Raw genomic sequence first — 21,012 nt, forward strand, 5'->3', positions numbered from 1 at the left:
AATGTTGTCTGTCCCCCCCTAGCCCCTTTGGAGATAATCCTTTCTTCAGCTGGTTTTGATTCCTGTGACCTCTGAAGCCACCTTTGTAACAGATACACTGAAAGCCTTTCGGAACAGGCTCTCAACCACAGACATCCTTCTCAGCCATTACTAATTAATCAAGATCACATTAAGTATATGGACACAGCAATAAGCATTATCCAGTTTTTGCCCTAAAGACAACTTGACTTACATGAACTAAAAGTCTGATAGAAAGATGTAATGTATCCCAGCTCTCAGTTGCTCTAGTTATCCTATAAAACAGAAAACATTTTTTTTTTTCTAAAAAGAAGCAATACTTTATTGTATGGGCTGCTGAAGATGTTTTACATAGGGTCTTCAACCAGATATTAATCCAGAACCTGAAGAAAAACTTAGATTTTACTGAAGTCCCCTTGCAGTACAGAGAAATCCAGGCCCTGGAGGCAGTGTGTCTAAAATTACCCATTCGGTAGTTGCCAGCAGTTCTTACTTTCTCTTGTACCTAAAAGAGAGGATACTTGAAATGACATTTCATCAGCCCAGCTCTCAATAGCAGATGAGAAACAGCACAAGCGTTTTCTAGGCAATGCTCTCCCACGTAGAAGCCTAGGAATGTGCTATTTATTAAAGGCAGTATCCTTGACTGCCCCCAGCATCAGACCTGCAGTAGAACAGTAAGCTACTACAGAACCAACAAACCTTTCAGCAAGGGCCTTTAAACAATCACAAGAAGAGGAAAGCAAAAGCAGGAAGAAAAACATCTTGAATAAGGAAGTAAAGGGAGCTATACCTGGACTTGGATTTGAAGTTTCCTCGTTTTCTATGCTGGGCCTGTCCCAAGCGTTTTCGATCTTCAAATGATGGGCTTTTAAAGAGAAAGGGTGGCAGAGAGGGAGGTAGGTAAGACAAAAAACTCTGAAGTATGTCAACAGCACAATAGCGCAGGTACTTCTTGCAAGAATCCCTTCTCTGCTCTGCCCACCTTCTCCCCCAGTATCAGTCAAAGTATTCCTGAGAAAGGGATGCAAGAAAAGTCCCACCTGCTAAAGTGTGGACTAATGTACTACTAAGACATTACCCAGCACGGTACTGCTTCAGAGCCTTCCTGCTTGTGTTGGTAAGCTCTTCGTCAAACACAGACACTTTTTTCTTCCGCTTGGGGCCTAACACAGAGACAATAGTCAGAACATTGGCTGTAAAGAGAAGGCCACAGCATCATGTTTATTAGAGCCCAGTAGCCTTGACCACAACAATTAGCCTAACCATCAGGAAAAGCAATGACTCCTTTCCACAAACATGCACCCTGACTGCACCAGTGGCTATTCCTTCAAAGATCAGTGCTTCCTCCCTCTGTAAGAATTACTTCATTACAAATAGGTAAACTGAGCTAAGTGACATAAGGCAAGTCAGCTATAAAACAAAAGTCTCCACCTGCTGATACTGCTGCTGGTTCCTCTTCTGGCAAGACTCTGGCTCGCTTTGCTCGACGATTCCTTTTTGCCAGCCGTTCAGCATACATTTGAGATTTCAAGATTTCAAACTGTGACCTCTCCTCTGGCTGAAAGGTGTTAAAATGGAAGTTTTCAGTGATGTGAGGTTTTGCTAAGGGAAAACTAGATTAGTCCACCCAGGGTCCCACTTGTCCGTAAGCATACTCACTGTCATTTGGCCTTTTTTCTGACTATCCTGCATGAATTTCTTCCTTTTCTTTTTTCCTCGTAATGCTAGGTCAAACTCCTGCAGGGCTTTAGCCACTGGAGAGGTAAGGAAAAACAAAAAGAACCTTTTAAAGCAAAGAGCAAAGTGCAGTTGCCGCTATGGAATTTAGCGTGGCAGCAGCATCATGACTTACATTTCTCTTTCTTCCTTTCCTCACGGGTCTGGAACCAGCTTCGCTCCAGGCTCTCACCCGCAGTCTCTTGTTTTCCTGCCTCCAGCTGCTTCTTTGCCCTATTGATCTGACATAATTCAAGCAAGAATTGAGCTCATGTTGGCTAAAAGATCTCTCTCTCTTCCCTTTCTAAAACAGGCAGGTTAAGTATGTTAGGGTAATCTCCTTATGCACTGTAGATCCTAAAAAACTGAGGTTAAAAAAAAGTTCCTAAAAAAACCTGCTTACCTGGGCCTCGGACTGCTGCATCTCACGTTCCTCACGCTCCAAGCACAGAACTGCATACACATCTTTCTCTAGATTCTCAATCTTCTCTCGAAATTTTAGTATGACATCTGAAAACAATACAGTGTGAACATCAGAAGCAGCTCAGGTATAAGGCCACCTTGGTTTTCAGCACCTCTTTTAGTGTTCCTCTGCACCATGACATTCCCTGCATACTGCTCTTGTGCTTTTTGCCTCACTGAAGTGCGTACCTTGGGGGAGAATTCTGGCTTTCACTGCAGTTTTGGCAGTCTTCACAATATCCTTCAGCATCTTGCGCTCTTCCTCACCCACAAGTGAAACTGAACGACCAGCCCTGCCTGCTCTTGCTGTCCGGCCCACTCGATGAACATAGTGTTTGATGGTATTGGGCATGGTAAAATTGATTACCTGTAACAGAAAGTGTGTTAGCAGGGCAACAAAATTAAAGTATGAATTAAGAAGCTCAGCACTGCAAATACTCACTGTTTTAACACCTTCAATATCCAGTCCACGTGCAGCCACATCTGTAGCTACCAGAATATCAATCTGCTCATCCTTAAAGCGCCTGAGCAGAGACAGCAAATACATTAGCAATGAGTACACTTCTGCCCTAAAACTTCCAGCTCCTAACTGCTTTTTTGCCTACGATTGCCAACTAAACCTGCTAATACCTGAGTGCTTCCAGCCGCTGTGCCTGAGAGAGGTTCCCATGAAGCTCCCCAACTCGTAGACCCATCAATCCAAGTAGGATGTGCATACGGTGAGCTTGCTTCTTGGTCTGGGTGAAAAGCATCACATGATCTGGGAAGGTTCGGGTCAGTAGAGCTGAAAGAAAGTCCTCTCAGGAGCCTGCCTCATAGTCACCTACCGATTCCAGTTTTTCTTTGCTCATCGCTAACCTGACACAATGGCCTCACGGTCCCCCTCTCGGTTGGGTCTGATTCGGATAAATTCCTGCCGCAGGAAAGGAGCAACATCTGTGTTGCTGTTCACAAAAATTCGGACGGGATTTTTCAGGGAAACAGAAGCCAAATCTTTCACCTACCAAAACAGGTTAAGAAAAAACAAGTCCACATAATCTCTGGTAAAAGGAGACAAAAACTTCTATTCATCTTTCTGCCTCAATATGCTTCTCAGCAGCCTGTCTTACCTCCTCTGTCATTGTGGCAGAGAAAAGCATTGTCTGACGGTGGCTGGAGCACAACCGGATTATTTCCTTCATCTGTTCCTCAAAGTATTCATCCAGCATCCTACACAGGAGAAATACAGTAAGGTAAGGCAGCTTCATCTGGTTTTAGCTAAGAAGCATTACTTAAGGCAGGGCAACAAAGGATTGCCCTATAGCCTGGGAAAAGGAAAGCAGAAAACTTCCACCTCATTTTTCACTGCTGTCCTGCTTAGCCTACCTGTCTGCTTCATCCAAAATCAGCACCTCAACACTGCTCAGGTGGAAAGAAGGGCAGTTGTGGAGATGATCAATCAGTCGCCCAGGAGTGGCAATGAGAATGTCTGGTCCAGACCGCAGAGCTGCTTCCTGAGTCTTCACATCCAGGCCACCTGAAAGAGAGTGAATATGGACTGCTGACTCCCTGAGCAGGCTGCAGCAGACTACACAGATGCAGACTGTCTGAGGAACAGGAAACAACTCAGATTAATACATTCACAATTAGAAGTGACCTCTTTTCTTTCTCAGAAACAAACAAAAAATACAGCCCAGTCTTGGAAAGTGAGATTTTAACCCACAGCACACCTAGAAGGCTGCAATAACCGTGCAGCCTCCAGTTACAGAATTCCCTGTTCTTTGTAGCAGTTTACAGTGAGCTGTACAGTTCACAAGAGCAACTTAATACTCACCTACAGCAAGGCAAGTTGTGACACTGCTGAACTGTGCTAGCTGTTTTGTCACAGAGTGGACCTGAATACCCAGTTCTCGTGTTGGAACTAGAACCAATACCCGTGTTATTGGAGCCTGACGAGGTTTGTAAATCAGTCGCTCGAGGACAGGCAAGATGAAGGCAGCTGTTTTACCTAAAGAAGAAAATGAAGAACTATCAGTTACTGTGAATAGCTAATCTTCCATGTTTCCTGTGCCCTGCTCAAACCCCTACCTGTTCCAGTGGCAGCACAGGCACAAATATCCTTTCCCAGAAGACCCACTGGGATACAAGCCTTCTGAATTGGGGTTGGTTGCTTGAAGCCAAGAGCTGTGATTGCCTACAAAGGAGATAAGCAATTAAACTCTGTCTCTGATATGGCCAGATATGGAGTCCTGTGTCCAGTGCCAGACCCATCAGCGCAAGAGAGACATGGACATACTGGAGAGAGCCCAGCAAAGGGCCACAAAGTTTGCGGAGGGGCTGCAGCACCTCACATGTGGGGAAAGGCTGACAGAGCTGGGACTGTTCAGCCGGGAGAAGAGAAGGCTCGGGGCGAACTTGTCAATGTCTATAAATTCCTGAAGGAAGGGTGAAAAGAGGAGGGAGCCAGGCTTTTTCCCAGCGGTGCCCAGTGACGGGACCAGAGGCAATGGGCACAAACTGTAACACAGGAGGTTGGTTCCCTCTGAACATCAGGAAACACTTTTTCACTGTGCGGGTGACCGGGTGCTGGCACAGGTTGCCCAGAGCGGTTGCGGAGCCGCCACCCTTGGAGATACTCAAAAGCTGTCTGGACACGGTTCTGGGCAACCAGCTCTAGGTGGCCCTGCTTGAGCAGGGAGTCAGACAAGATGCCCTCCAGAGCTCCCTTCCCACCTTGGCCATTACAAGACTCTGTGACAAGTCATACTCAAGATAGTGCTGACACATTGCAAATCAAAGAATGGTTTCCATTATTTGGGAATAACAGCTGCTAAAGGACTATCACACTAGCTTGCACATAATTTTCTTTTCAGAGAGGCTGCGAAGAGAAGAGGAACTTGACAGTTCTGATTAGTGGAGCGGAGGCTGTACAACACTCTTCAGAGTAATGTACGTAATAACTAAACTAGTTAAATACCTTTAGCAAAGGTCGTGAAAGATTCATGTCCTGAAACAACAAGTTATCATCATATTGAGAGGCATCTTCAAAAAAGCTCTTTGCTTCCTAGAAACAGCAACAACAAAAGTGGATCAACACAGGCAGCAGCACAACATGTTATTAAAGGGCTCTGGGTTTGTTTTGAGCTACAGTTTGTTAACCAAAGTCAAATTCCTCCAGAAGAAATGCTGGAGATTGATCTAGTGTCGTTCTGCCCAACACTAACCATTTCTCCCTTTTTAGATTTCTTCCGTTCCTTCACTTTGACTGTATCTGCAGGGAAAGTGAAACGTGACAAGAATTAACAAGCACAGCTAAACACAACAAGACATAGTGCCTGCCTTCATCTCATACTTTTTGCCCTGAATGAGCTAGTGAGGGAGAAGCCTTAGAAACAAGTACAGGCATGCAGTGGTGTAAAATACCAAGCAAATATCCTTCCTCAGGGATGAGTTCAGTTAAAGGACAGTGGCTACCATTCAAAATAAGCTTGACTGAAATCAGAAGGAATGTCACAGAAGGAAGATGAAAAATAAGAGGTTCACGCCCACTCCCAGCAAGGCTTCACTACAGACTTTTCTCCAGTGAGCCCACAGTCTGACAGATTCTTGCTCCCAAGCACCTCTCTGCCCCGCTAATACCTGCTTTTGTGAAGATAGTTTCATCGTCCAATGAATACTGAGACTCAGTATCTTCTTTATCCCTACTGAAATCCCCACACTCCTTTTTGATTTGATTATCTTCAGTATCCATGTCTTCATCTCTCACTTGTTCTTGTGTAGCTTCTCTTTCCTAGAAAAACATTTTAAAAACAGCTTACAAATGAAAGCACAAAAAAGAAACTTCAATCCTTTGTGAACTTTTCTTTGTTGTTGTTACTATGAGCTCATTCAGAGATCCATGGTTTTGCATAACCTTAAGTATTAACAATTCTGCATTTTCATCCTTTCAGCCAGGTGCGAGGTGTGGTGGGACCCAGCAGAGGTGACTGGCGCACAGCAGCTCCAGGTGCGGCACCTGAGCCTCTGCAGGGACAGCAGGGGATGACCAAGTCCTCACCAGTTTTTCCAGTAACGAGGGAGAAAGACCCTGACCTGCAACTTCCTCCGCTGTCTCACTTTTTCAATCTTCTCATCCAGTGTCGTAGCCGCTCTCTAGGCAGATGACAGAAGAGGAGCTGTAAGGCCCGCCCGGGAGTACGGGGGCCGCACCGCCCGGTCCCATGCCTCACCTTGCCGCGGAGCTGGCGCAGCGCGGCCGCCCAGGCGCCTTCCCCGCCGGCCTCCGCCTCGCCGAAGACAAAGGTAGCGCTGAAGTCGCCGCTCGTGGGGCCCCGCCGCCTGGGCCCCGCCGCCCGGCGCAGCTCCTGCAACAACAGCAATGAGCAACGGCGGCGGGACGGCCGGCCCCGGCCCAACGCAACCCGGCCGGCCCCAGCCGCGGCCCCGGCCCAACGCGACCCGGCCCCGGCCCAACGCGACCCGGCCCCGGCCCAACGCGACCCGGCCCCGGCCCAACGCGACCCGGCCCCGGCCCCGGCCCAACGCGACCCGGCCCCGGCCCCGGCCCAACGCGACCCGGCCCCGGCCCCGGCCCAACGCGACCCGGCCCCGGCCCAACGCGACCCGGCCCCGGCCCCGGCCCAACGCGACCCGGCCCCGGCCCCGGCCCAACGCGACCCGGCCCCGGCCCCGGCCCAACGCGACCCGGCCCGGCCCCGGCCCAACGCGACCCGGCCCGGCCCCGGCCCAACGCGACCCGGCCCGGCCCCGGCCCAACGCGTCCCGGGCCCGGGCCCGGCCCCGGCCCAACGCGACCCGGCCCGGCCCCTCCACGACCCATGCAGCAGACCCTGCCCAGCCCACCTCCTCATCCTCAGAGTCTCCGGACTCGGGCTCCTCGGGCCCCACGTCCCCGTCCGCGATGGTGCCCACCAGCCCCAGTGCCTGCAGCATGGCCGCTCACCCAGCGCCACGCGCAGCCGCGGGACCGGCCCAGCCCGCGCTGTGGGTGGGGCGGCGGCTGCTCCGCCCCGCGCGGAAAGGAAACCGAAAGCGGCGGCGTGGGGCGGCTCCTCCTGCGGGCGGTGGGGGTACTGGCGGGGCTACCGGTGGGACGGGACGGACTCTCCATCGGGACGCTGCCTGCCGGTGACGAGCGAGCCGGGAGAGAGCGAGGGGCGCCGCTGCCCGGTGGGGCTGGGGCAGGGCGAGGAGCGCCGGCGGGGTACCGGGGCCGGCGGGGTACCGGGGCCGGCGGGGTACCGGGGCCGGCGGGGTACCGGGGCCGGCGGAGGGCAGGGGTCGCTGTCACTCGTTGGGGCCAGGGGAGAGTGGGGGGCGCCGCCGCCCGGCAGGGAGGGCGGGTGCAGCCGGGGGAGGGCTGGCGGGGCGGGCCTTGCGGGGAACTGGAAAGTGAAACCGGGCGGGGCGGGGCCCGGGCGCGGCAGGAACGGAACGGCCGGGGCCGAGTCCGTGCCTGGGGCCGGCGGTGGGGCCGGCGGCCCGCCGAGGAGTCACGGGAGCAAGCGATGGAGGGCGCCGGGCAGGAGCCGTGGCCCCGGCAGCCCCGAGCCAGAGGCAGAGGTGAGGGACCCGTGGTGCGTGCAGGGCACAAGGGCTGGGGGCTGAGGTTGGGACTGGGGCTGGTGCGGAGGAAACCCACTCCCTCCCTGCCTGCATATGGTGAAATTCTCTCTCAAAACTAAATTCCAGCGTTTCCGTATTCGCCCCTGGAGGCTGGATGGGGCTGTGGGGGGATGATGCCCTGGCAGCAAGCTCTGTGGTGTTTCTGCTAGTGTTCAGTGCTTCCCTAAGCATTCTGTTGAGAGCACGACAACGGCACTCTGCTCTGTGCTCCCTGCTACTCCGAGAGGCTGGACTCTGTCCAGGATGTCCGTGTTTCAGCTGTGTTGCACACAGTCACAGTCAGCTGCTGCTGCCTGCGTCATTCTTTCGATGACTGCTAACTTCTAAGGAAATCCTGTCCTGTGCAGGAAACTTCATCTTTGGTCTTTCTTAGTTCTGCCTTAAGTTCTGTGGAAAAGGGCTTCAATTTTTGGCATCTTCATGGCTTAACAGCTGAAGCGAACTCTAGGCATGGCACTATTTTTAGCAGTTAGAAACAATGCTACAAAGGAAACACCAGCTGAAAGTCTGTGTACAAATATAATGGCAGTTTACTAATTTGATGCCAAATGTCCAAAATATGCTGCCTATCAGGCCAAAATGATCATGTATTTGTGTTGGGAGGCAGGTTAATGTGATTGACTTATTATTGAGTGTCTTTTTTTTTTTTTTTTTCCCTCCTTAAGGCCGTGCAGATCATTGGGATACTGGCTTTATACGAAGAGGCAGCAACAGAACAAATAATGTGTCGGGCCAGGCAGCTCAGTTAGGGGAAAGCCCCCAAGCCAGTAATTATACTCTTCTACCTGGGCAAAGAGAGGAGAGATTTGGTAACTGGATTTGGAGGGTTCCTCAGTCAAGCAATAGACCAAGACACCAAGGTGGACAGGCCAACAGTGGAGCCACAGGACACTGGAATGAACAGGAGTATAAGGGAAGAAGAATGAGGAATCAAGGTGGACAAGTACACGAGAGGGCCAGAGGACCCTGGAATGAGCAAGAAAATGAGGGTAGAGGAAAGAGGTATCCAGGTGGACAAACGCATGAAAGGGCCAGAGGACCCTGGAATGAGCAAGAAAATGAAGGTAGGGGAAGGGGGTATCAAGGTGGACAAATGCATGAGAGGGCCAGGGGACCCTGGAATGAGCAAGAAAATGAAGGTAGGGGAAGGAGGTATCAAGGTGGACAAATGCATGAGAGGGCCAGGGGACCCTGGAATGAGCAAGAAAATGAAGGTAGGGGAAGGAGGTATCAAGGTGGACAAGCCCAGGAAGGAGCTGCAGGGCTGAGGAATGGGCAAGAAAATGAAGGTAGGGGAAGGAGGATGCAACTGTGGGAGAATCCTCATTTCTACCAGAACCCTACACCAGGCGGTGCCCAACTCGGTGAGCAGCCTCAACAAGTCAAAAGGATTGGCTATAAATTCCTAGAAAATCTCCTCCAGAAAGACCCTTCAGAAGTTGTCATCACACTTGCTTCCAGTTCGGGTTTGAAAGAACTTCTTTCCCAAACTGCTATGAAACCCGATTTCCTTCAGCTTGTTTGCCAGGTGCTTCGAAAAGCATGCAGTTCCCGAATGGATAGACAAAGTGTCCAACAGCTTCTTGGAGCAGTGAAGGAGTCCAACTTTCTCAAGATCTGTCTGCCACAGTATGTGTCTGACATGATAACAGAAGCAGTCCCTGCTGTACGCCATCAGTACCCTGTGCATATTAGCAACATAATTTCGCTTCTTCAGGACCTGATCAGTATTTTCCCAGCCAGCTCTGTGCAGAAAATTTCCATTCTCTTGACAGTCTTGCCAGCATCCATAAATGCCCTGAGGGCTTCTGGTGTGGACATCACAGAAGAAACAGAGAAGAATCTAAATAAAGTCCAGATGCTCGTGCAGCATTTGCAGGAGAAGAGACGTGAAGGCACACTGAGGGCTGATAACTGTACCCTTATGCAGCCCCACACTGATGGTCAAGAGGAAACCTATCGTACAATGACCATTTTTCCAACATATAATGAGGTACACCATGATGAGAAACCGTTTCTACGTCCCAATATTGTTTCTGGAAGATATGAGAGCACCAGCATTTATCTTGACACCCATTTCCGGCTTTTGAGAGAAGACTTTGTGAGGCCTTTAAGGGAAGGTATCCTGGAGCTTTTGCAGAGCTTTGAGGACAAAGGTTTGAGAAAGAAAAAATTTGATGATATCAGGATCTACTTTGACACACGGATTATTACCCCTCTCTGTTCCCCAACTGGTATTGTTTACAAGGTCCAGTTTGACATAAAACCACTGAAGTTTGTACGATGGCAGAATTCCAAACGGTTGCTATATGGATCCCTGATCTGCATGTCCAAAGATCACTTTGAAACATGCCTCTTTGCCACTGTTTCTAATCGTAATACTGCAGATCTTGCCCACGGGATTGTGCAGCTATGTTTTAATGCACAGAGTCAGGCACTACTGGCAGAGGTTCAGCCCTCAGACTCCTTCCTCATGGTAGAGACAACTGCCTACTTTGAGGCCTATCGGCATGTGTTAGAAGGGTTACAGGAAATCCAGGAAGAAGATATCCCATTCCAGAAATACATCGTGGAGTGTGATGCACAGGTGAAGCCACCAGCATACCTGACAAAGGATACTGCCTACAACTTTGCACCCTTGGTGGAAGATCCCCCGTCAGATGAGGAGACGCACCCTGATGGTTTGAGAATGCAAAGTGTCCCTGTTCTAGATCCCAAGCAGTGGCTTTCAATGGAAACCTTGAGATTAGACGAGTCTCAGATGAAGGCATTGAATCTTGCACTCACCAAGGAGCTGGCTATTATCCAAGGACCTCCTGGGACTGGTGAGAAATATTTGCTTTAAGTCTCTGTCATTTAAGTTCTCCTTGATTGCCCCATTAAGGGAGATTAACTTCAGAGAAAGCCAGATATACTGTCTCCAGAGCTTTAGTCCCATGCCTAATTGATGCTTGAGTAGCCCAGCTAGGTGAGCTGTGGAGAAGGTTGAAGTAGCCTCAAATATCTGTATCTGATCTTATGCATTGCCAACCTAGTTGCAGGTAGACACGAACTGCAAAGTTGGCTCTGCTCGTGTATTGGTGTGAAAAAATTTTCAACCATCTTTGATAACATGCTTGCTGTGCAGCAGTCCTATTTGTCTTCACAGCATGTTAGAACATGGGGAGTATTCAGCCATGATCCTCTGTGTGAATAAAGCATTACAAGGTTAACTGTGATTTTTTTTAAATGGTACCTGAACTTAACAAGCACCATTGCTTGTATTCCACTAGTATGTGGATGTTCCATGTGCGGCCAAATGTCATGTATGAAGCCAATATCAGAGTGGGCTGAGAGACACAGTGGCAGAGGAAACTCTGGCTCCGGGTCCGAGGTATTAACCAAAAGATAACAATCTTGCAGAGCATGGCCTTGTTCAGCTACAGGACAGGAAGATGCTGTCTTGCTACTCCATTTCCATTTTGCAAACTAGTTACCTCTGGGCTCAACTTCTTTTGGCACAGACCAGATTTGCAGGCTAGAAGGAAGTCTTGTATCTGTTTGTGATAATTCCTGTGTTTTCCAGCACTCTGTAGAGGGTGGATTACCCTTTTCTGATTCTGAGCTTGTTTTGCAGGGAAGACTTACGTGGGTTTGAAGATTGTTCAGGTTCTCTTGACTAATAAGCATGTGTGGCAAAGCACTGTTCAGAAGTCTCCCATCCTTATAGTTTGCTACACTAACCATGCACTGGATCAGTTCTTAGAAGGTAAGAGTACCTGTACAAGTATATGAAGGGTTGGGTAGAAATTATAGTGTAACTCTTACTCTACCCTTTTTCTGTCATGATGACCTGCCCTTTTGCCTTTTTCTAGTGACTCTAGCCCCATTGATACATAGTAAGAAAACTTTATTCAGACCAATCCATTGTAGCATTTGCAAAGGGTGTTCTCCCTATTCCTTGTCCTACTGCAGAAAAAAGAGCTTACCTCTTCAGTACTAATATTTCTTTAATTCCCAGGAATATACACGTTCCAAAAACATGGGATAGTGCGTGTTGGGGGCAGAAGCAGCAGTGAGATCCTGAAGCAATTCACCTTGAGGGAGCTGAGGAAGAAGTGTGAATTCCGATACAACTTGCCAATGCATCTCCGCAGAGCCTATGTGAATGTACGTGCAGACTTCAGTGGAGGTGATGGGAATGGGTTGCCTGTGCATTGGAGGAACTAACTAAACTGCCTCCACATTTGTTGTTTTACCTTGTCTTACACTGAAGTTAGCCTCCTAATTCTTCTGTCCATGTTCACTTTATCAGATTCTGCTGTTTCTGAACTTTGTTTCTCTGAGTATGATGATGCCTTCCTTCTCTTTGTTATGGGCAGATAACAAGTGAGATGAAACAGGCTGAGCAGGAGCTCCATGAAGGAGCAAAACACTTAGAGTGCACAACATACGGAGTTCTGCATGAGCGCCACTTGGAAGCATGCATTGCGCCCCACCACTGGAAGAGTCTGATGAATGGTTTGGTAAGAGAGGTCCCTTTCATCTGAGTCAAGCAGTCCCAGTGTATGCTTACTACCCTTTCTGCCGATTAGTCTGAGGTTCCCCAAGCATGCTTCTTTTTAGCACCATTTGGCTACTAGGAAAGTGAGGGAGTAAATAGCAAGCTGTGCCAAGTAACAGTTATCTAGACCTGGTGGGACAGGCAGGGGCTTTAAATTTTGCTTTAAACTGCAGAGATTAAAAGTGATCTTTATCAGCATAAAAATACAAGTGCCCAAATTAAAGCTTCTTAAACTGAAGAGGAGGAGAGATGTTCTTTATGAAGATCTGAGGCTGCTCAAACTTTCTAGCTCTGGAGGCCTTTTAGGGGACTTGCCTTCTGCTGCAAGGTGCTGCTTTGGTGTCATCTGAAGACTCAAGTGCAATAGGCCTGGCTGATTTGACTTTCCTTGTATTAGGATGATGAGGAATTTTACTACAGTGCTTCACAACACTCAATGATTCTGGAGTGGCTGGGCCTTGGTCTAACTGTCTTCACCCAGAATGCTGCAGAGAATATAGGGGCTGAGAATCCAGGTAAAAAACATAAACCAAACAGACACCCACCCCCCACCCTCTACAGATGTGTTTTCCTAAGCAGTGCAAATGTGCCAGAAAAGAAGGACTGCTACTTAATAGATGCTGGAAGATGAACCTTGATTTCCACATAGTGATCTGACTGCTGCACTGTGATTCTGCTAGAGTGGCTGTGGCTTACTGCATGTGACTCTCACAGGTGGTCAGCAGGAGAGAGGGGAGGAGCGGGAAGGTGAAGCAGAAGAGGAGCTTTTAGAGATTCCAGAGGAGGCTGACCTGATTCAAGCTGACAGAGTGATTGAGGATGAAGAGGCAGCAAAGCCTCAGGGAAGGAAGGAGGAAGAGCACAGAGCTGTTCATGAACTAGCCAGTGTGCTGTTGGCTATGAAGCTGGAGGACCAGGAAGAAGGAACAGCCCAACCGCAACAGCAGACTGTGCAGTGGGAGGTAATTGCATTCACTAGCATGCTCTGGCTCTGCTTGACTGTGTAAAGAATAACATAGGGATGCTAATACAGAAGAGTCTTTGCTGTAACTGCTTATTGAGGAGCTTTTTTTCTGCAGATAACTGCTGCCCAGAGGAAGAAAATGAAACAGAAGATGAAGGTTGAGCTCCGTAAACTGAGTGCAATGACAGAGTCAGAGGCCAAGGCTGTTCAGGATGTGTGGCAACTTGACCTGAGCTCCCGCTGGAGGCTTTACAGGTGACGAAGCTATTTTGCAGAGTCTGTCAGGCAAATGTTTCTTAGGGCTGTTCCAGTTTGCAAAGCTGTCAAGTCACAGTGTTTCTGTCCATATCTGTTCAGCTCCCTATTTGAACATGCTTGTTCTTACTTTCCTTGTATTGCACGGGCAGTGCTGTTATCTCCACTGCGTGTGTTTGGGACTAAGTACAGATGCTAATAATCTCTTGCCCAAAAGACAAAGAGGAGGTTTTGAACTGAATTCACTCAAAACTTCTGGATCACTATCCTGTTCCCCTTGCTGTGTGTGATAATGGCACTTTCTTCTCAGGCTTTGGCTGCAGACCTATCAGGGATTTATTCGACGGAGGATTCTGCAGCATGAACAGCAGTACCAAGCAGCAGCAGAAAGGCTGGCCGAACTGAGGCTGCAGGAAGATCTCTGCATTCTCAAGGAGGCCCAAGTTGTGGGGATGACAACTACAGGTGCACAGCAGTTGGGAAGCAAACCAGTATTGCACTGCATGCAGTAATAGTTAAATGACCTTGTTGCCAAAAGATTAGTATCATGTGGTCCTTGACAGCCTGGGTCAGATTCTGCATTAATCTGCAGCCGCCTTAATCTCCGATTCACTTTGCAAATGTGGCTGTTGTGTGAGTTGTCAGTTAACCACATGAGCAGTTTCCTTGTGCTCTTGCACTCCTTCCATCTTGAGTAGCATACTTCGAATAGAAATGCTCCACTTCTTGTGCCTAAGTGAAGCACAGCTAATATCTGCACTGCTATCCCCACATTGCCTTCTGGTGATGATAGCGTAAAGGTCATTGTAACGTGACCCTTTGAGAGACAGTTTTAAGTTTGTGTGTTGATGAATGCATTGGGTGGGTATCTTATGTCTGAAGAGAGAATCTGGAAAGGGCCAAGGCTAATTAGTAGGACTAATCTCCACCTGTCTTCCCTAATAACTCTTCATGTAGAAGCCACCCTTGGTATTGGTGCTGTTTTAAAGTTCAAAAAGCTGAGTCTTGAAATAGGGAATGTTGGGAAGAAACCCAGTCTGTCTGGGGACACAGCCTACTCCCCTCCCTGAAAACTCTTGTCATACTGCCTGCACGTAATTATATTCTGCTAAGGTTTATTTTCTCTCCTTATTCAGGTGCTGCCAAATACCGTCAGATCCTGCAAAAAGTAGAGCCGCGAATTGTCATTGTAGAAGAGGCAGCAGAGGTGCTTGAGGCTCACACCATTACTACTCTGACTAAAGCTTGCCAGCACCTCATCCTCATTGGAGATCACCAGCAGGTAACATCCATGACTAATGCCTCTAAGTGTTGTTCAAATGAACTAGAACCTTTCAACTAAATGCCATATGTGAAAGGTTTACTGGTCCCCAGCTTCCACAGATACCACAGGTCCCGTTGCCTGTAATTTTACAGTAGAGCTCCTGTGGGACTTGTCTTTTAGTTTAATGGATACATGTGCTTACATCCATTTCAGTTGTGACTGTATCAAACTTAGATATTTAGCACTTCTTTAAGAATCCAGTCTTTGGTTTTTCTAGGGGGGACCAGTGACAGAAAGAGAGATGTGTGAAAAGTCTTACTAATACATAGGAAAAGTACTAAAACATGGACCTCCTATCCCTTCTCTTTCAGCTGCGGCCTAGTGCAAATGTGTATGACCTGGCCAAGAACTTCAATCTGGAAGTCTCTCTCTTTGAACGGCTGGTGAAAGTTGATTTCCCCTTTGTCCGTCTGAAATACCAAGTGAGGAAGAGCTCTAAAAAAACCTCCATTGTATTTGCATTTAGGTTGTGTTGTTTGTAGTACACTTAAGTTTGTATTTCTACTCTGAGAAGCCTAAAAGAAAATAATCCACTACTTAACTCCTGAGAAGAATGGTAAGAGCTGTCAAACTGCCACAAACAGTGTTCCAGTGCATTTTTCAGTTATTCAGTGATGTCTGCAGCACTGTGGTTCCCACATGTTTTAGTGCAATGAACCTGGCTTATTGTGGCATCTGAAACTTCCAGCACTCTGGAGACTGACAGCACAAGTAGCCTCAGGCTGCTTCCCACTAAACTGCTATAATCATCTATCCTGGTGCCTGGAGAAGTTAATACAGGACTGCTGGAGGTAGAAATAAAACTACCTAGAAGAGCTCATGTAGTGTTTAGGGTGAGGTGCTGGCTTTTGTTATCTAAACCACTGTTCTTAGATTTGCACTGAAATGAGCATTCTTATTACCACAATTTTGCCAAATTATTTTCTTGATGATACTCCGCTACTACTACTCCTGTAGTTGCTGGGGGTGGCAGTGATGGGGAGGGTGGGGATCAGGAGGTGCTCCCTTCTTGACTCGTACTGGAAAGTCATCCTTGTATTCAGCGGTGGTCTGTTCAGTGGAACAACAGAATATTGACAGGGAAATATGGTGCTCCTTCCTTAAGACTGATAAAGCTGCTTTGTGTTTCAGCACCGCATGCGTCCTGAAATAGCCCAACTTCTCAGCCTTCATATATACCAGGAGCTGGAGAACCATCCCTCTGTCCTGAAGCATGAGAACATAAAAGTGAGTTTTCAGCCATCCAAGCAATTGCTTTTGTCCCCTGTTACTGGCTAAAATGAGTTTATGTAAAATACAGTGTTCAAAGATTTTGAATTCTTAGATCAAGTTCAGTTATTGAAACTTATACCTGAATCAAGAAAATGTGTGATATAGAATTAGGCGAGTAATCTGTAGTTCTTCTGGCATTAGTGATGGTGGACACTGGAAATGCAACCAATACCGATGACTTTAAGACAGTGAAAAATGGAAGAAGGACCAAAAGAACTGTAGGAGATTGAAAGCTAGGAAGAAATCTTAAATGAGAGACTTAAAGCATAATATGTGAAACTCCAGTGTAAAAGATAGGTGACTTGACTACTGGAACTCTCCTCTGGGTTCATTTTTACTAATACACAACATCTGTAGACAAGATCTATTCAGCTTAAAAGTATAAGGCAATCATGTATTGGCTAGCATGCACAATAAGCAGCTGGAATTTAATGTTATAAGCACATTATATATATATATATGCTTGCCACACCATAAGACACTTGAAGAGTCTTTGCTGTAGTCAGGCAGGTATTAGTCAGAAGCAGCATCAGCCTTTGTTTCTTCCTTAATGTTACTATGTTTCCATCTTAACACTCGCTCTCCATTTTCTGACTTTTATTTCCCCACCCTAAATAGGATTTTGTATCTCTCCATATTGGTGCTTTTCTTGCATCTTTGAACTATACTAGCAAATCATGTCTCTGTAAGTTTACCTTTTGTTATCTTGCATAGCCCTGTTCTGCAGACTTGCTCACAGCTCTCACAACTTAACTATTGCCCCAGAAGTCTAAGTGAAGGTTACACTGCTATGCAGTATCAGAGCTACACTTTGGATCTCTGAAACAAGTGACTGAATACCCTGGGAGAAAGAATTGGAAGTAGTTACAGAAAGGGGATTGCAGTAGCTTAGCTACTTTCTTCGTGAAAAGACAGTACTAATTAGTTAAAAGCTCTTTAACTGGATGAGGAAAGCATGCTGAAAACTATACCAGAATGCTGAAGCCAGACGAGAAAATTAATACGGAAGATGATTTAATTATTAGAATAAGTTATCTGGGAAAGTGGCAGGTCCTCTTTTGGTATCTTGAAATCTAGATCAAGTATTTTTGTAGAAGATGCTTTAGTTTAAAAAAAAAACCAAACAAAAAAACAACCAAAAAAACCCAACAAAAACCAAACAAAAAACCCCAACAAAACCCAACCAAATAAAACAAAAAAAACCAACCCCAAACTCCACCAGCCAGCAACAAAAACCCTGCCCAAAATACACAACAACTTAGGAGACCACAAAATTTTACTACATTTCTCCTGTGAGAAGCTATTCTGGAGAATCTGATGGCTCCATCTGGCCTTAAACTAAACTTGATACCATAAGACATCAAAATTCAATCTTCCCATCTAGTACAATAACCAGCATAGGTGGTCACTGAATTAAATTGTACAGCAGTTGCCGCTATGCCACTATGGACACCTGGTTTTTCCTCATAAAAACAATCTCTGGGTTTTGGCACACAGTCAAAGAATTTCTTATGGGTAGAAGAATTCCAGTTAATAAGCAAAAAATAAAGGTCCTCACCAACTCAAAGCAAATGGAATTTTTGAACAGGTGAGCAGACAACTCTATGCCCCTGAAGCTCGTAAGTGACTGCTGGAGTCCCTGGTGTTCCTAGTTTTCCTGGTGGAAAACCAATCCTCCTTCCTTCTTTATATTTTTACTGCAGTCACAGAGAAGGCATGATTTTTGCTAGGCAGTGTTAGGCAAGTGCTAAGCCCTGCGCATTGGTAACTTACTTTTTCCCACACTATCAAAACAAGACATTGTTCACACCACAAATGCGAAATGGAACTACGATCTTTTGGGAGATGTTACTAGCACTTGATCTTCTCTTTTCTATATTTGAAAAGGTTCAGTAAAAACTCTGAAAAGGTAGGAAGTAAAATAATCCACAGGAACTGATTTCATATTAGGATACTGAAATGTTACTAATAAGCTGAAATGTGATTAATAACCTTAAATTCCTATCTGATGAATATCCTATGGAAATCTAAGGAGAAAATGCCTAAGTATGGCATACTGTAGTCCTCGGGAGTCTTCCTGTCAGTGAATAATTGGGCACATGGAAACAGGCTGCAGTGACAGCAGCTGGAATTCTGTTTCTGACATCGCTTTCTCTTGTTTCAGGGCATCATATCTAATCTCTTCTTTGTGGAACATGACTTTCCTGAGCAAGAGATTCAGGAGGGGAAAAGCCACCAGAACCTACATGAAGCCCAGTTTGTAGTGGAACTGTGCAAATACTTGTTGTTTCAAGATTATCTGCCTTCTCAGATCACCATTCTCACTACTTATACTGGACAACTTTTCTGTCTGCGTAAGCTCATGCCAGCCAAGACATTTGCTGGCGTGAAGGTTCACGTAGTAGATAAGTACCAGGGAGAGGAGAATGATATTATTCTGTTGTCACTTGTGCGGAGCAACAAAGAGGAGAGAACTGGGTTCTTACAGATCCCTAATCGGATATGCGTAGCATTATCCAGAGCTAAGAAAGGGCTGTATTGTATAGGAAATATGAGAATGCTTGGCAAGGTTCCTCTCTGGAGCAAGATCATTCACACCCTTCGGGAGAAAGGTCACATTGGCCGCTCACTGGTGCTTTGCTGTCAAAACCACCCTGAAACCAAGACACTGGTATCTACAGCAGCAGACTTCAGCAAAGTCCCAGAAGGAGGCTGCAGTCGTCCTTGTGAATTTAGGTTGAGTTGCGGACATGTTTGCACAAGAGCATGCCACCCATATGACATAGAGCACAAAGAGTATCAGTGCCTGAAGCCTTGTCAAAAGGTACTTTGTGCAGACGGGCACCGCTGTCCACGGTCATGTTATGAGCCCTGTGGACCATGCATGGTGATAGTAGAGAAAACTATTTCTAAGTGTGGCCACCTGCAGATGGTGCCATGCTCTGTTCCAGACAGTGAGTTTCTTTGCCAAGAACCTTGCCAGAGAATGTTGAACTGTGGGCACATGTGCAACAAATTCTGTGGGCAGGAATGCACTAAGCGGTGTCCTGAACTGGTTACAGTCATGCTGAAATGTGGCCACAACCAGCAAGTGAAATGCTGGATCACTGAGGAGATGAAACATGATCAGCTTGTGGAGTGTAAGACTAAGTGTTCTGTCACACTGGCCTGTGGTCATGTATGCTCAGGTTCCTGTCATACGTGCTTTGAAGGAAGATTCCATAAGCCTTGTAGCAGCCCGTGCAAGCGCTTCTTGGTCTGCTCCCACAAGTGTCAGCAGCCTTGTACTACAGAATGCCCTCCCTGTCAGCTGGAATGTCAGAACCATTGCATCCACAGTAGGTGTAAAAAGAAATGTGGAGAGAGCTGTTTTCCTTGTGCTGAGCCATGTGAGTGGTGGTGCCAGCACTACCAGTGTACCAATCTTTGCTCTGAACCATGCAATAGGCCTCGCTGCAATGTACCATGTCCTAAGATACTGTGCTGTGGTCATCCTTGTATTGGATTTTGTGGAGAGCCCTGCCCAAATAAGTGCCTTGTTTGTGACCGTGAGGAACTCACCCAGATCTTTTTTGGCTTTGAGGAGGATCCAGATGCTCGATTTGTACAGCTTGAAGACTGTGGCCATGTCTTTGAGTCCCAAGGCCTTGACCATTATATGGATGAAGATGATGATTATGTCATCAAGTTGAAGGTATGCCCTATCTGTCAGACGCCTATCAGAAAGAATTTGAGATATGGCACCATTGTGAATAGGCGGCTAGATGAGATAGAAAAGGTGAAAGAGAAAATCCAAGGCCCAGCACAGGAAATTGAGTCTAGCAGACAAAGACTGCAGGCTGCACTGGCAGGGAATGCTGTTCTGCGGAGGAATCTACCCCTTAAGTACCTTGTGCTAGAAGATAAACTAAAAGCTTCTGATCTCTCCACAAAGAGTATTGGGCTAATTGAGAACCAACTGAACTTCTACGAACGTGTAGCCGAACTAACCAATTCTATGAGCAAAATTGATGCGAGTGAGAGGAAGGGGGTGAGAAAGCGGCTGGATGAAGTCCAGGAGTGGCTGGATAAGCCGCGCCTCAGTTTTACAGGCCAGGAACTGTCTGACCTGCAGTCTGAGATCCAGAGACTGACCCATTTGCTGAAACTCTTAGCCATCTGCAAAGGTGCCAGCGGGATGATCACCCCAGTGCTTGCAGCAGTGATTGCCAGGGTACGCAAGATACTGGAAGGGACAAGGAAATTCACAGAGGAAGATGAGGCTGTAGTGAAGGCTGAGCTGGAGAGGCTTGGCGCTGCCCTGCCTGTGTCGGGGCTGGGGATCTCTGAAGCCGAGCGGGTGCAGGTTGTCAGTGCTATTGGTTGTCCCCGTGGCCACTGGTTCAAGTGTAGAAACGGGCATATCTACGTGATTGGGGACTGCGGGGGAGCGATGGAGAGAAGTAAGTGCCCCGAATGCCATGCCGTCATTGGGGGCACGAACCACACTCTGGACAGCAGCAACAGCCTCGCCTCCGAGATGGACGGTGCGACCCACCCGGCCTGGTCCGAGGCGGCTAACAACCTGCTCAACTTCGAGGAGCTCCGCCGGGTGCTGTAGTGCGGACCTGCCCCCTTGCTTACCCTCTGCCCCGCGTATGCCGCGCCGGCCGCCGCCGCTGTGGCCAATAAACGTGTATCGCTGAGCCTCGGGTGTCTGGTCGCTGCGCTCTGGCGGGTGGGGCGGCGGGGCTGCTGCCGGGAGGCGGGGCTGCTGCCGGGAGGCGGGGCTGCTGCCGGGAGGCGGGGCTGCTGCCGGGAGGCGGGGCTGCTGCCGGGAGGCGGGGCTGC

General features: G+C 47.7%; 2 protein-coding genes across 2 annotated transcripts; one reads left to right on the forward strand and one right to left on the reverse strand.

Annotated features, from left to right (window-relative positions):
* Window positions 1–310: 310 nt before the first annotated feature.
* DDX27 (DEAD-box helicase 27) lies at window positions 311–7,183 on the reverse strand. Its single transcript, XM_055723043.1, has 21 exons — window positions 7,042–7,183; window positions 6,408–6,542; window positions 6,271–6,330; window positions 5,818–5,968; window positions 5,403–5,449; window positions 5,156–5,242; window positions 4,267–4,372; window positions 4,013–4,186; window positions 3,565–3,715; window positions 3,309–3,408; window positions 3,058–3,199; window positions 2,830–2,983; window positions 2,642–2,723; window positions 2,389–2,566; window positions 2,141–2,247; window positions 1,874–1,979; window positions 1,681–1,775; window positions 1,453–1,579; window positions 1,100–1,184; window positions 812–886; window positions 311–523 (listed from the first exon to the last, which is right to left on the reverse strand). Exons 1-21 carry the CDS (start codon window positions 7,129–7,131, stop codon window positions 508–510), a joined length of 2,268 nt encoding a protein of 755 aa, XP_055579018.1. The 5' UTR covers window positions 7,132–7,183; the 3' UTR covers window positions 311–507.
* Window positions 7,184–7,569: 386 nt separating this feature from the next.
* Window positions 7,570–20,867, forward strand: ZNFX1 (zinc finger NFX1-type containing 1). The gene is made up of 13 exons (XM_005444824.4): window positions 7,570–7,761; window positions 8,490–10,649; window positions 11,441–11,572; window positions 11,825–11,973; window positions 12,186–12,329; window positions 12,765–12,882; window positions 13,082–13,329; window positions 13,447–13,586; window positions 13,897–14,051; window positions 14,723–14,868; window positions 15,222–15,332; window positions 16,042–16,137; window positions 18,347–20,867. Exons 1-13 carry the CDS (start codon window positions 7,707–7,709, stop codon window positions 20,780–20,782), a joined length of 6,090 nt encoding a protein of 2,029 aa, XP_005444881.3. The 5' UTR covers window positions 7,570–7,706; the 3' UTR covers window positions 20,783–20,867.
* Window positions 20,868–21,012: the final 145 nt, after the last annotated feature.

This window comes from Falco cherrug, chromosome 10 (assembly GCF_023634085.1).
Source record: "Falco cherrug isolate bFalChe1 chromosome 10, bFalChe1.pri, whole genome shotgun sequence".
NCBI lineage: Eukaryota > Metazoa > Chordata > Aves > Falconiformes > Falconidae > Falco > Falco cherrug.

Bases quoted from the DNA above. Each gene is read 5' to 3' on its own strand.
- DDX27 (XM_055723043.1), bottom strand. From the start codon at position 7,131: ATGCTGCAGGCACTGGGGCTGGTGGGCACCATCGCGGACGGGGACGTG. The intron at 2,724-2,829 runs GTATTAGCAGGT...GTCTCTGCTCAG, and splicing joins CAGCGGCTGGAAGCACTCAG to GCGCTTTAAGGATGAGCAGA. The intron at 1,185-1,452 runs GTGGAGACTTTT...TCTCTGTGTTAG, and splicing joins ACCAGCAGCAGTATCAGCAG to GCCCCAAGCGGAAGAAAAAA.
- ZNFX1 (XM_005444824.4), top strand. From the start codon at position 7,707: ATGGAGGGCGCCGGGCAGGAGCCGTGGCCCCGGCAGCCCCGAGCCAGA. The intron at 14,052-14,722 runs GTGCACAGCAGT...CTCCTTATTCAG, and splicing joins TGTGGGGATGACAACTACAG to GTGCTGCCAAATACCGTCAG. The intron at 14,869-15,221 runs GTAACATCCATG...CTTCTCTTTCAG, and splicing joins TCATTGGAGATCACCAGCAG to CTGCGGCCTAGTGCAAATGT.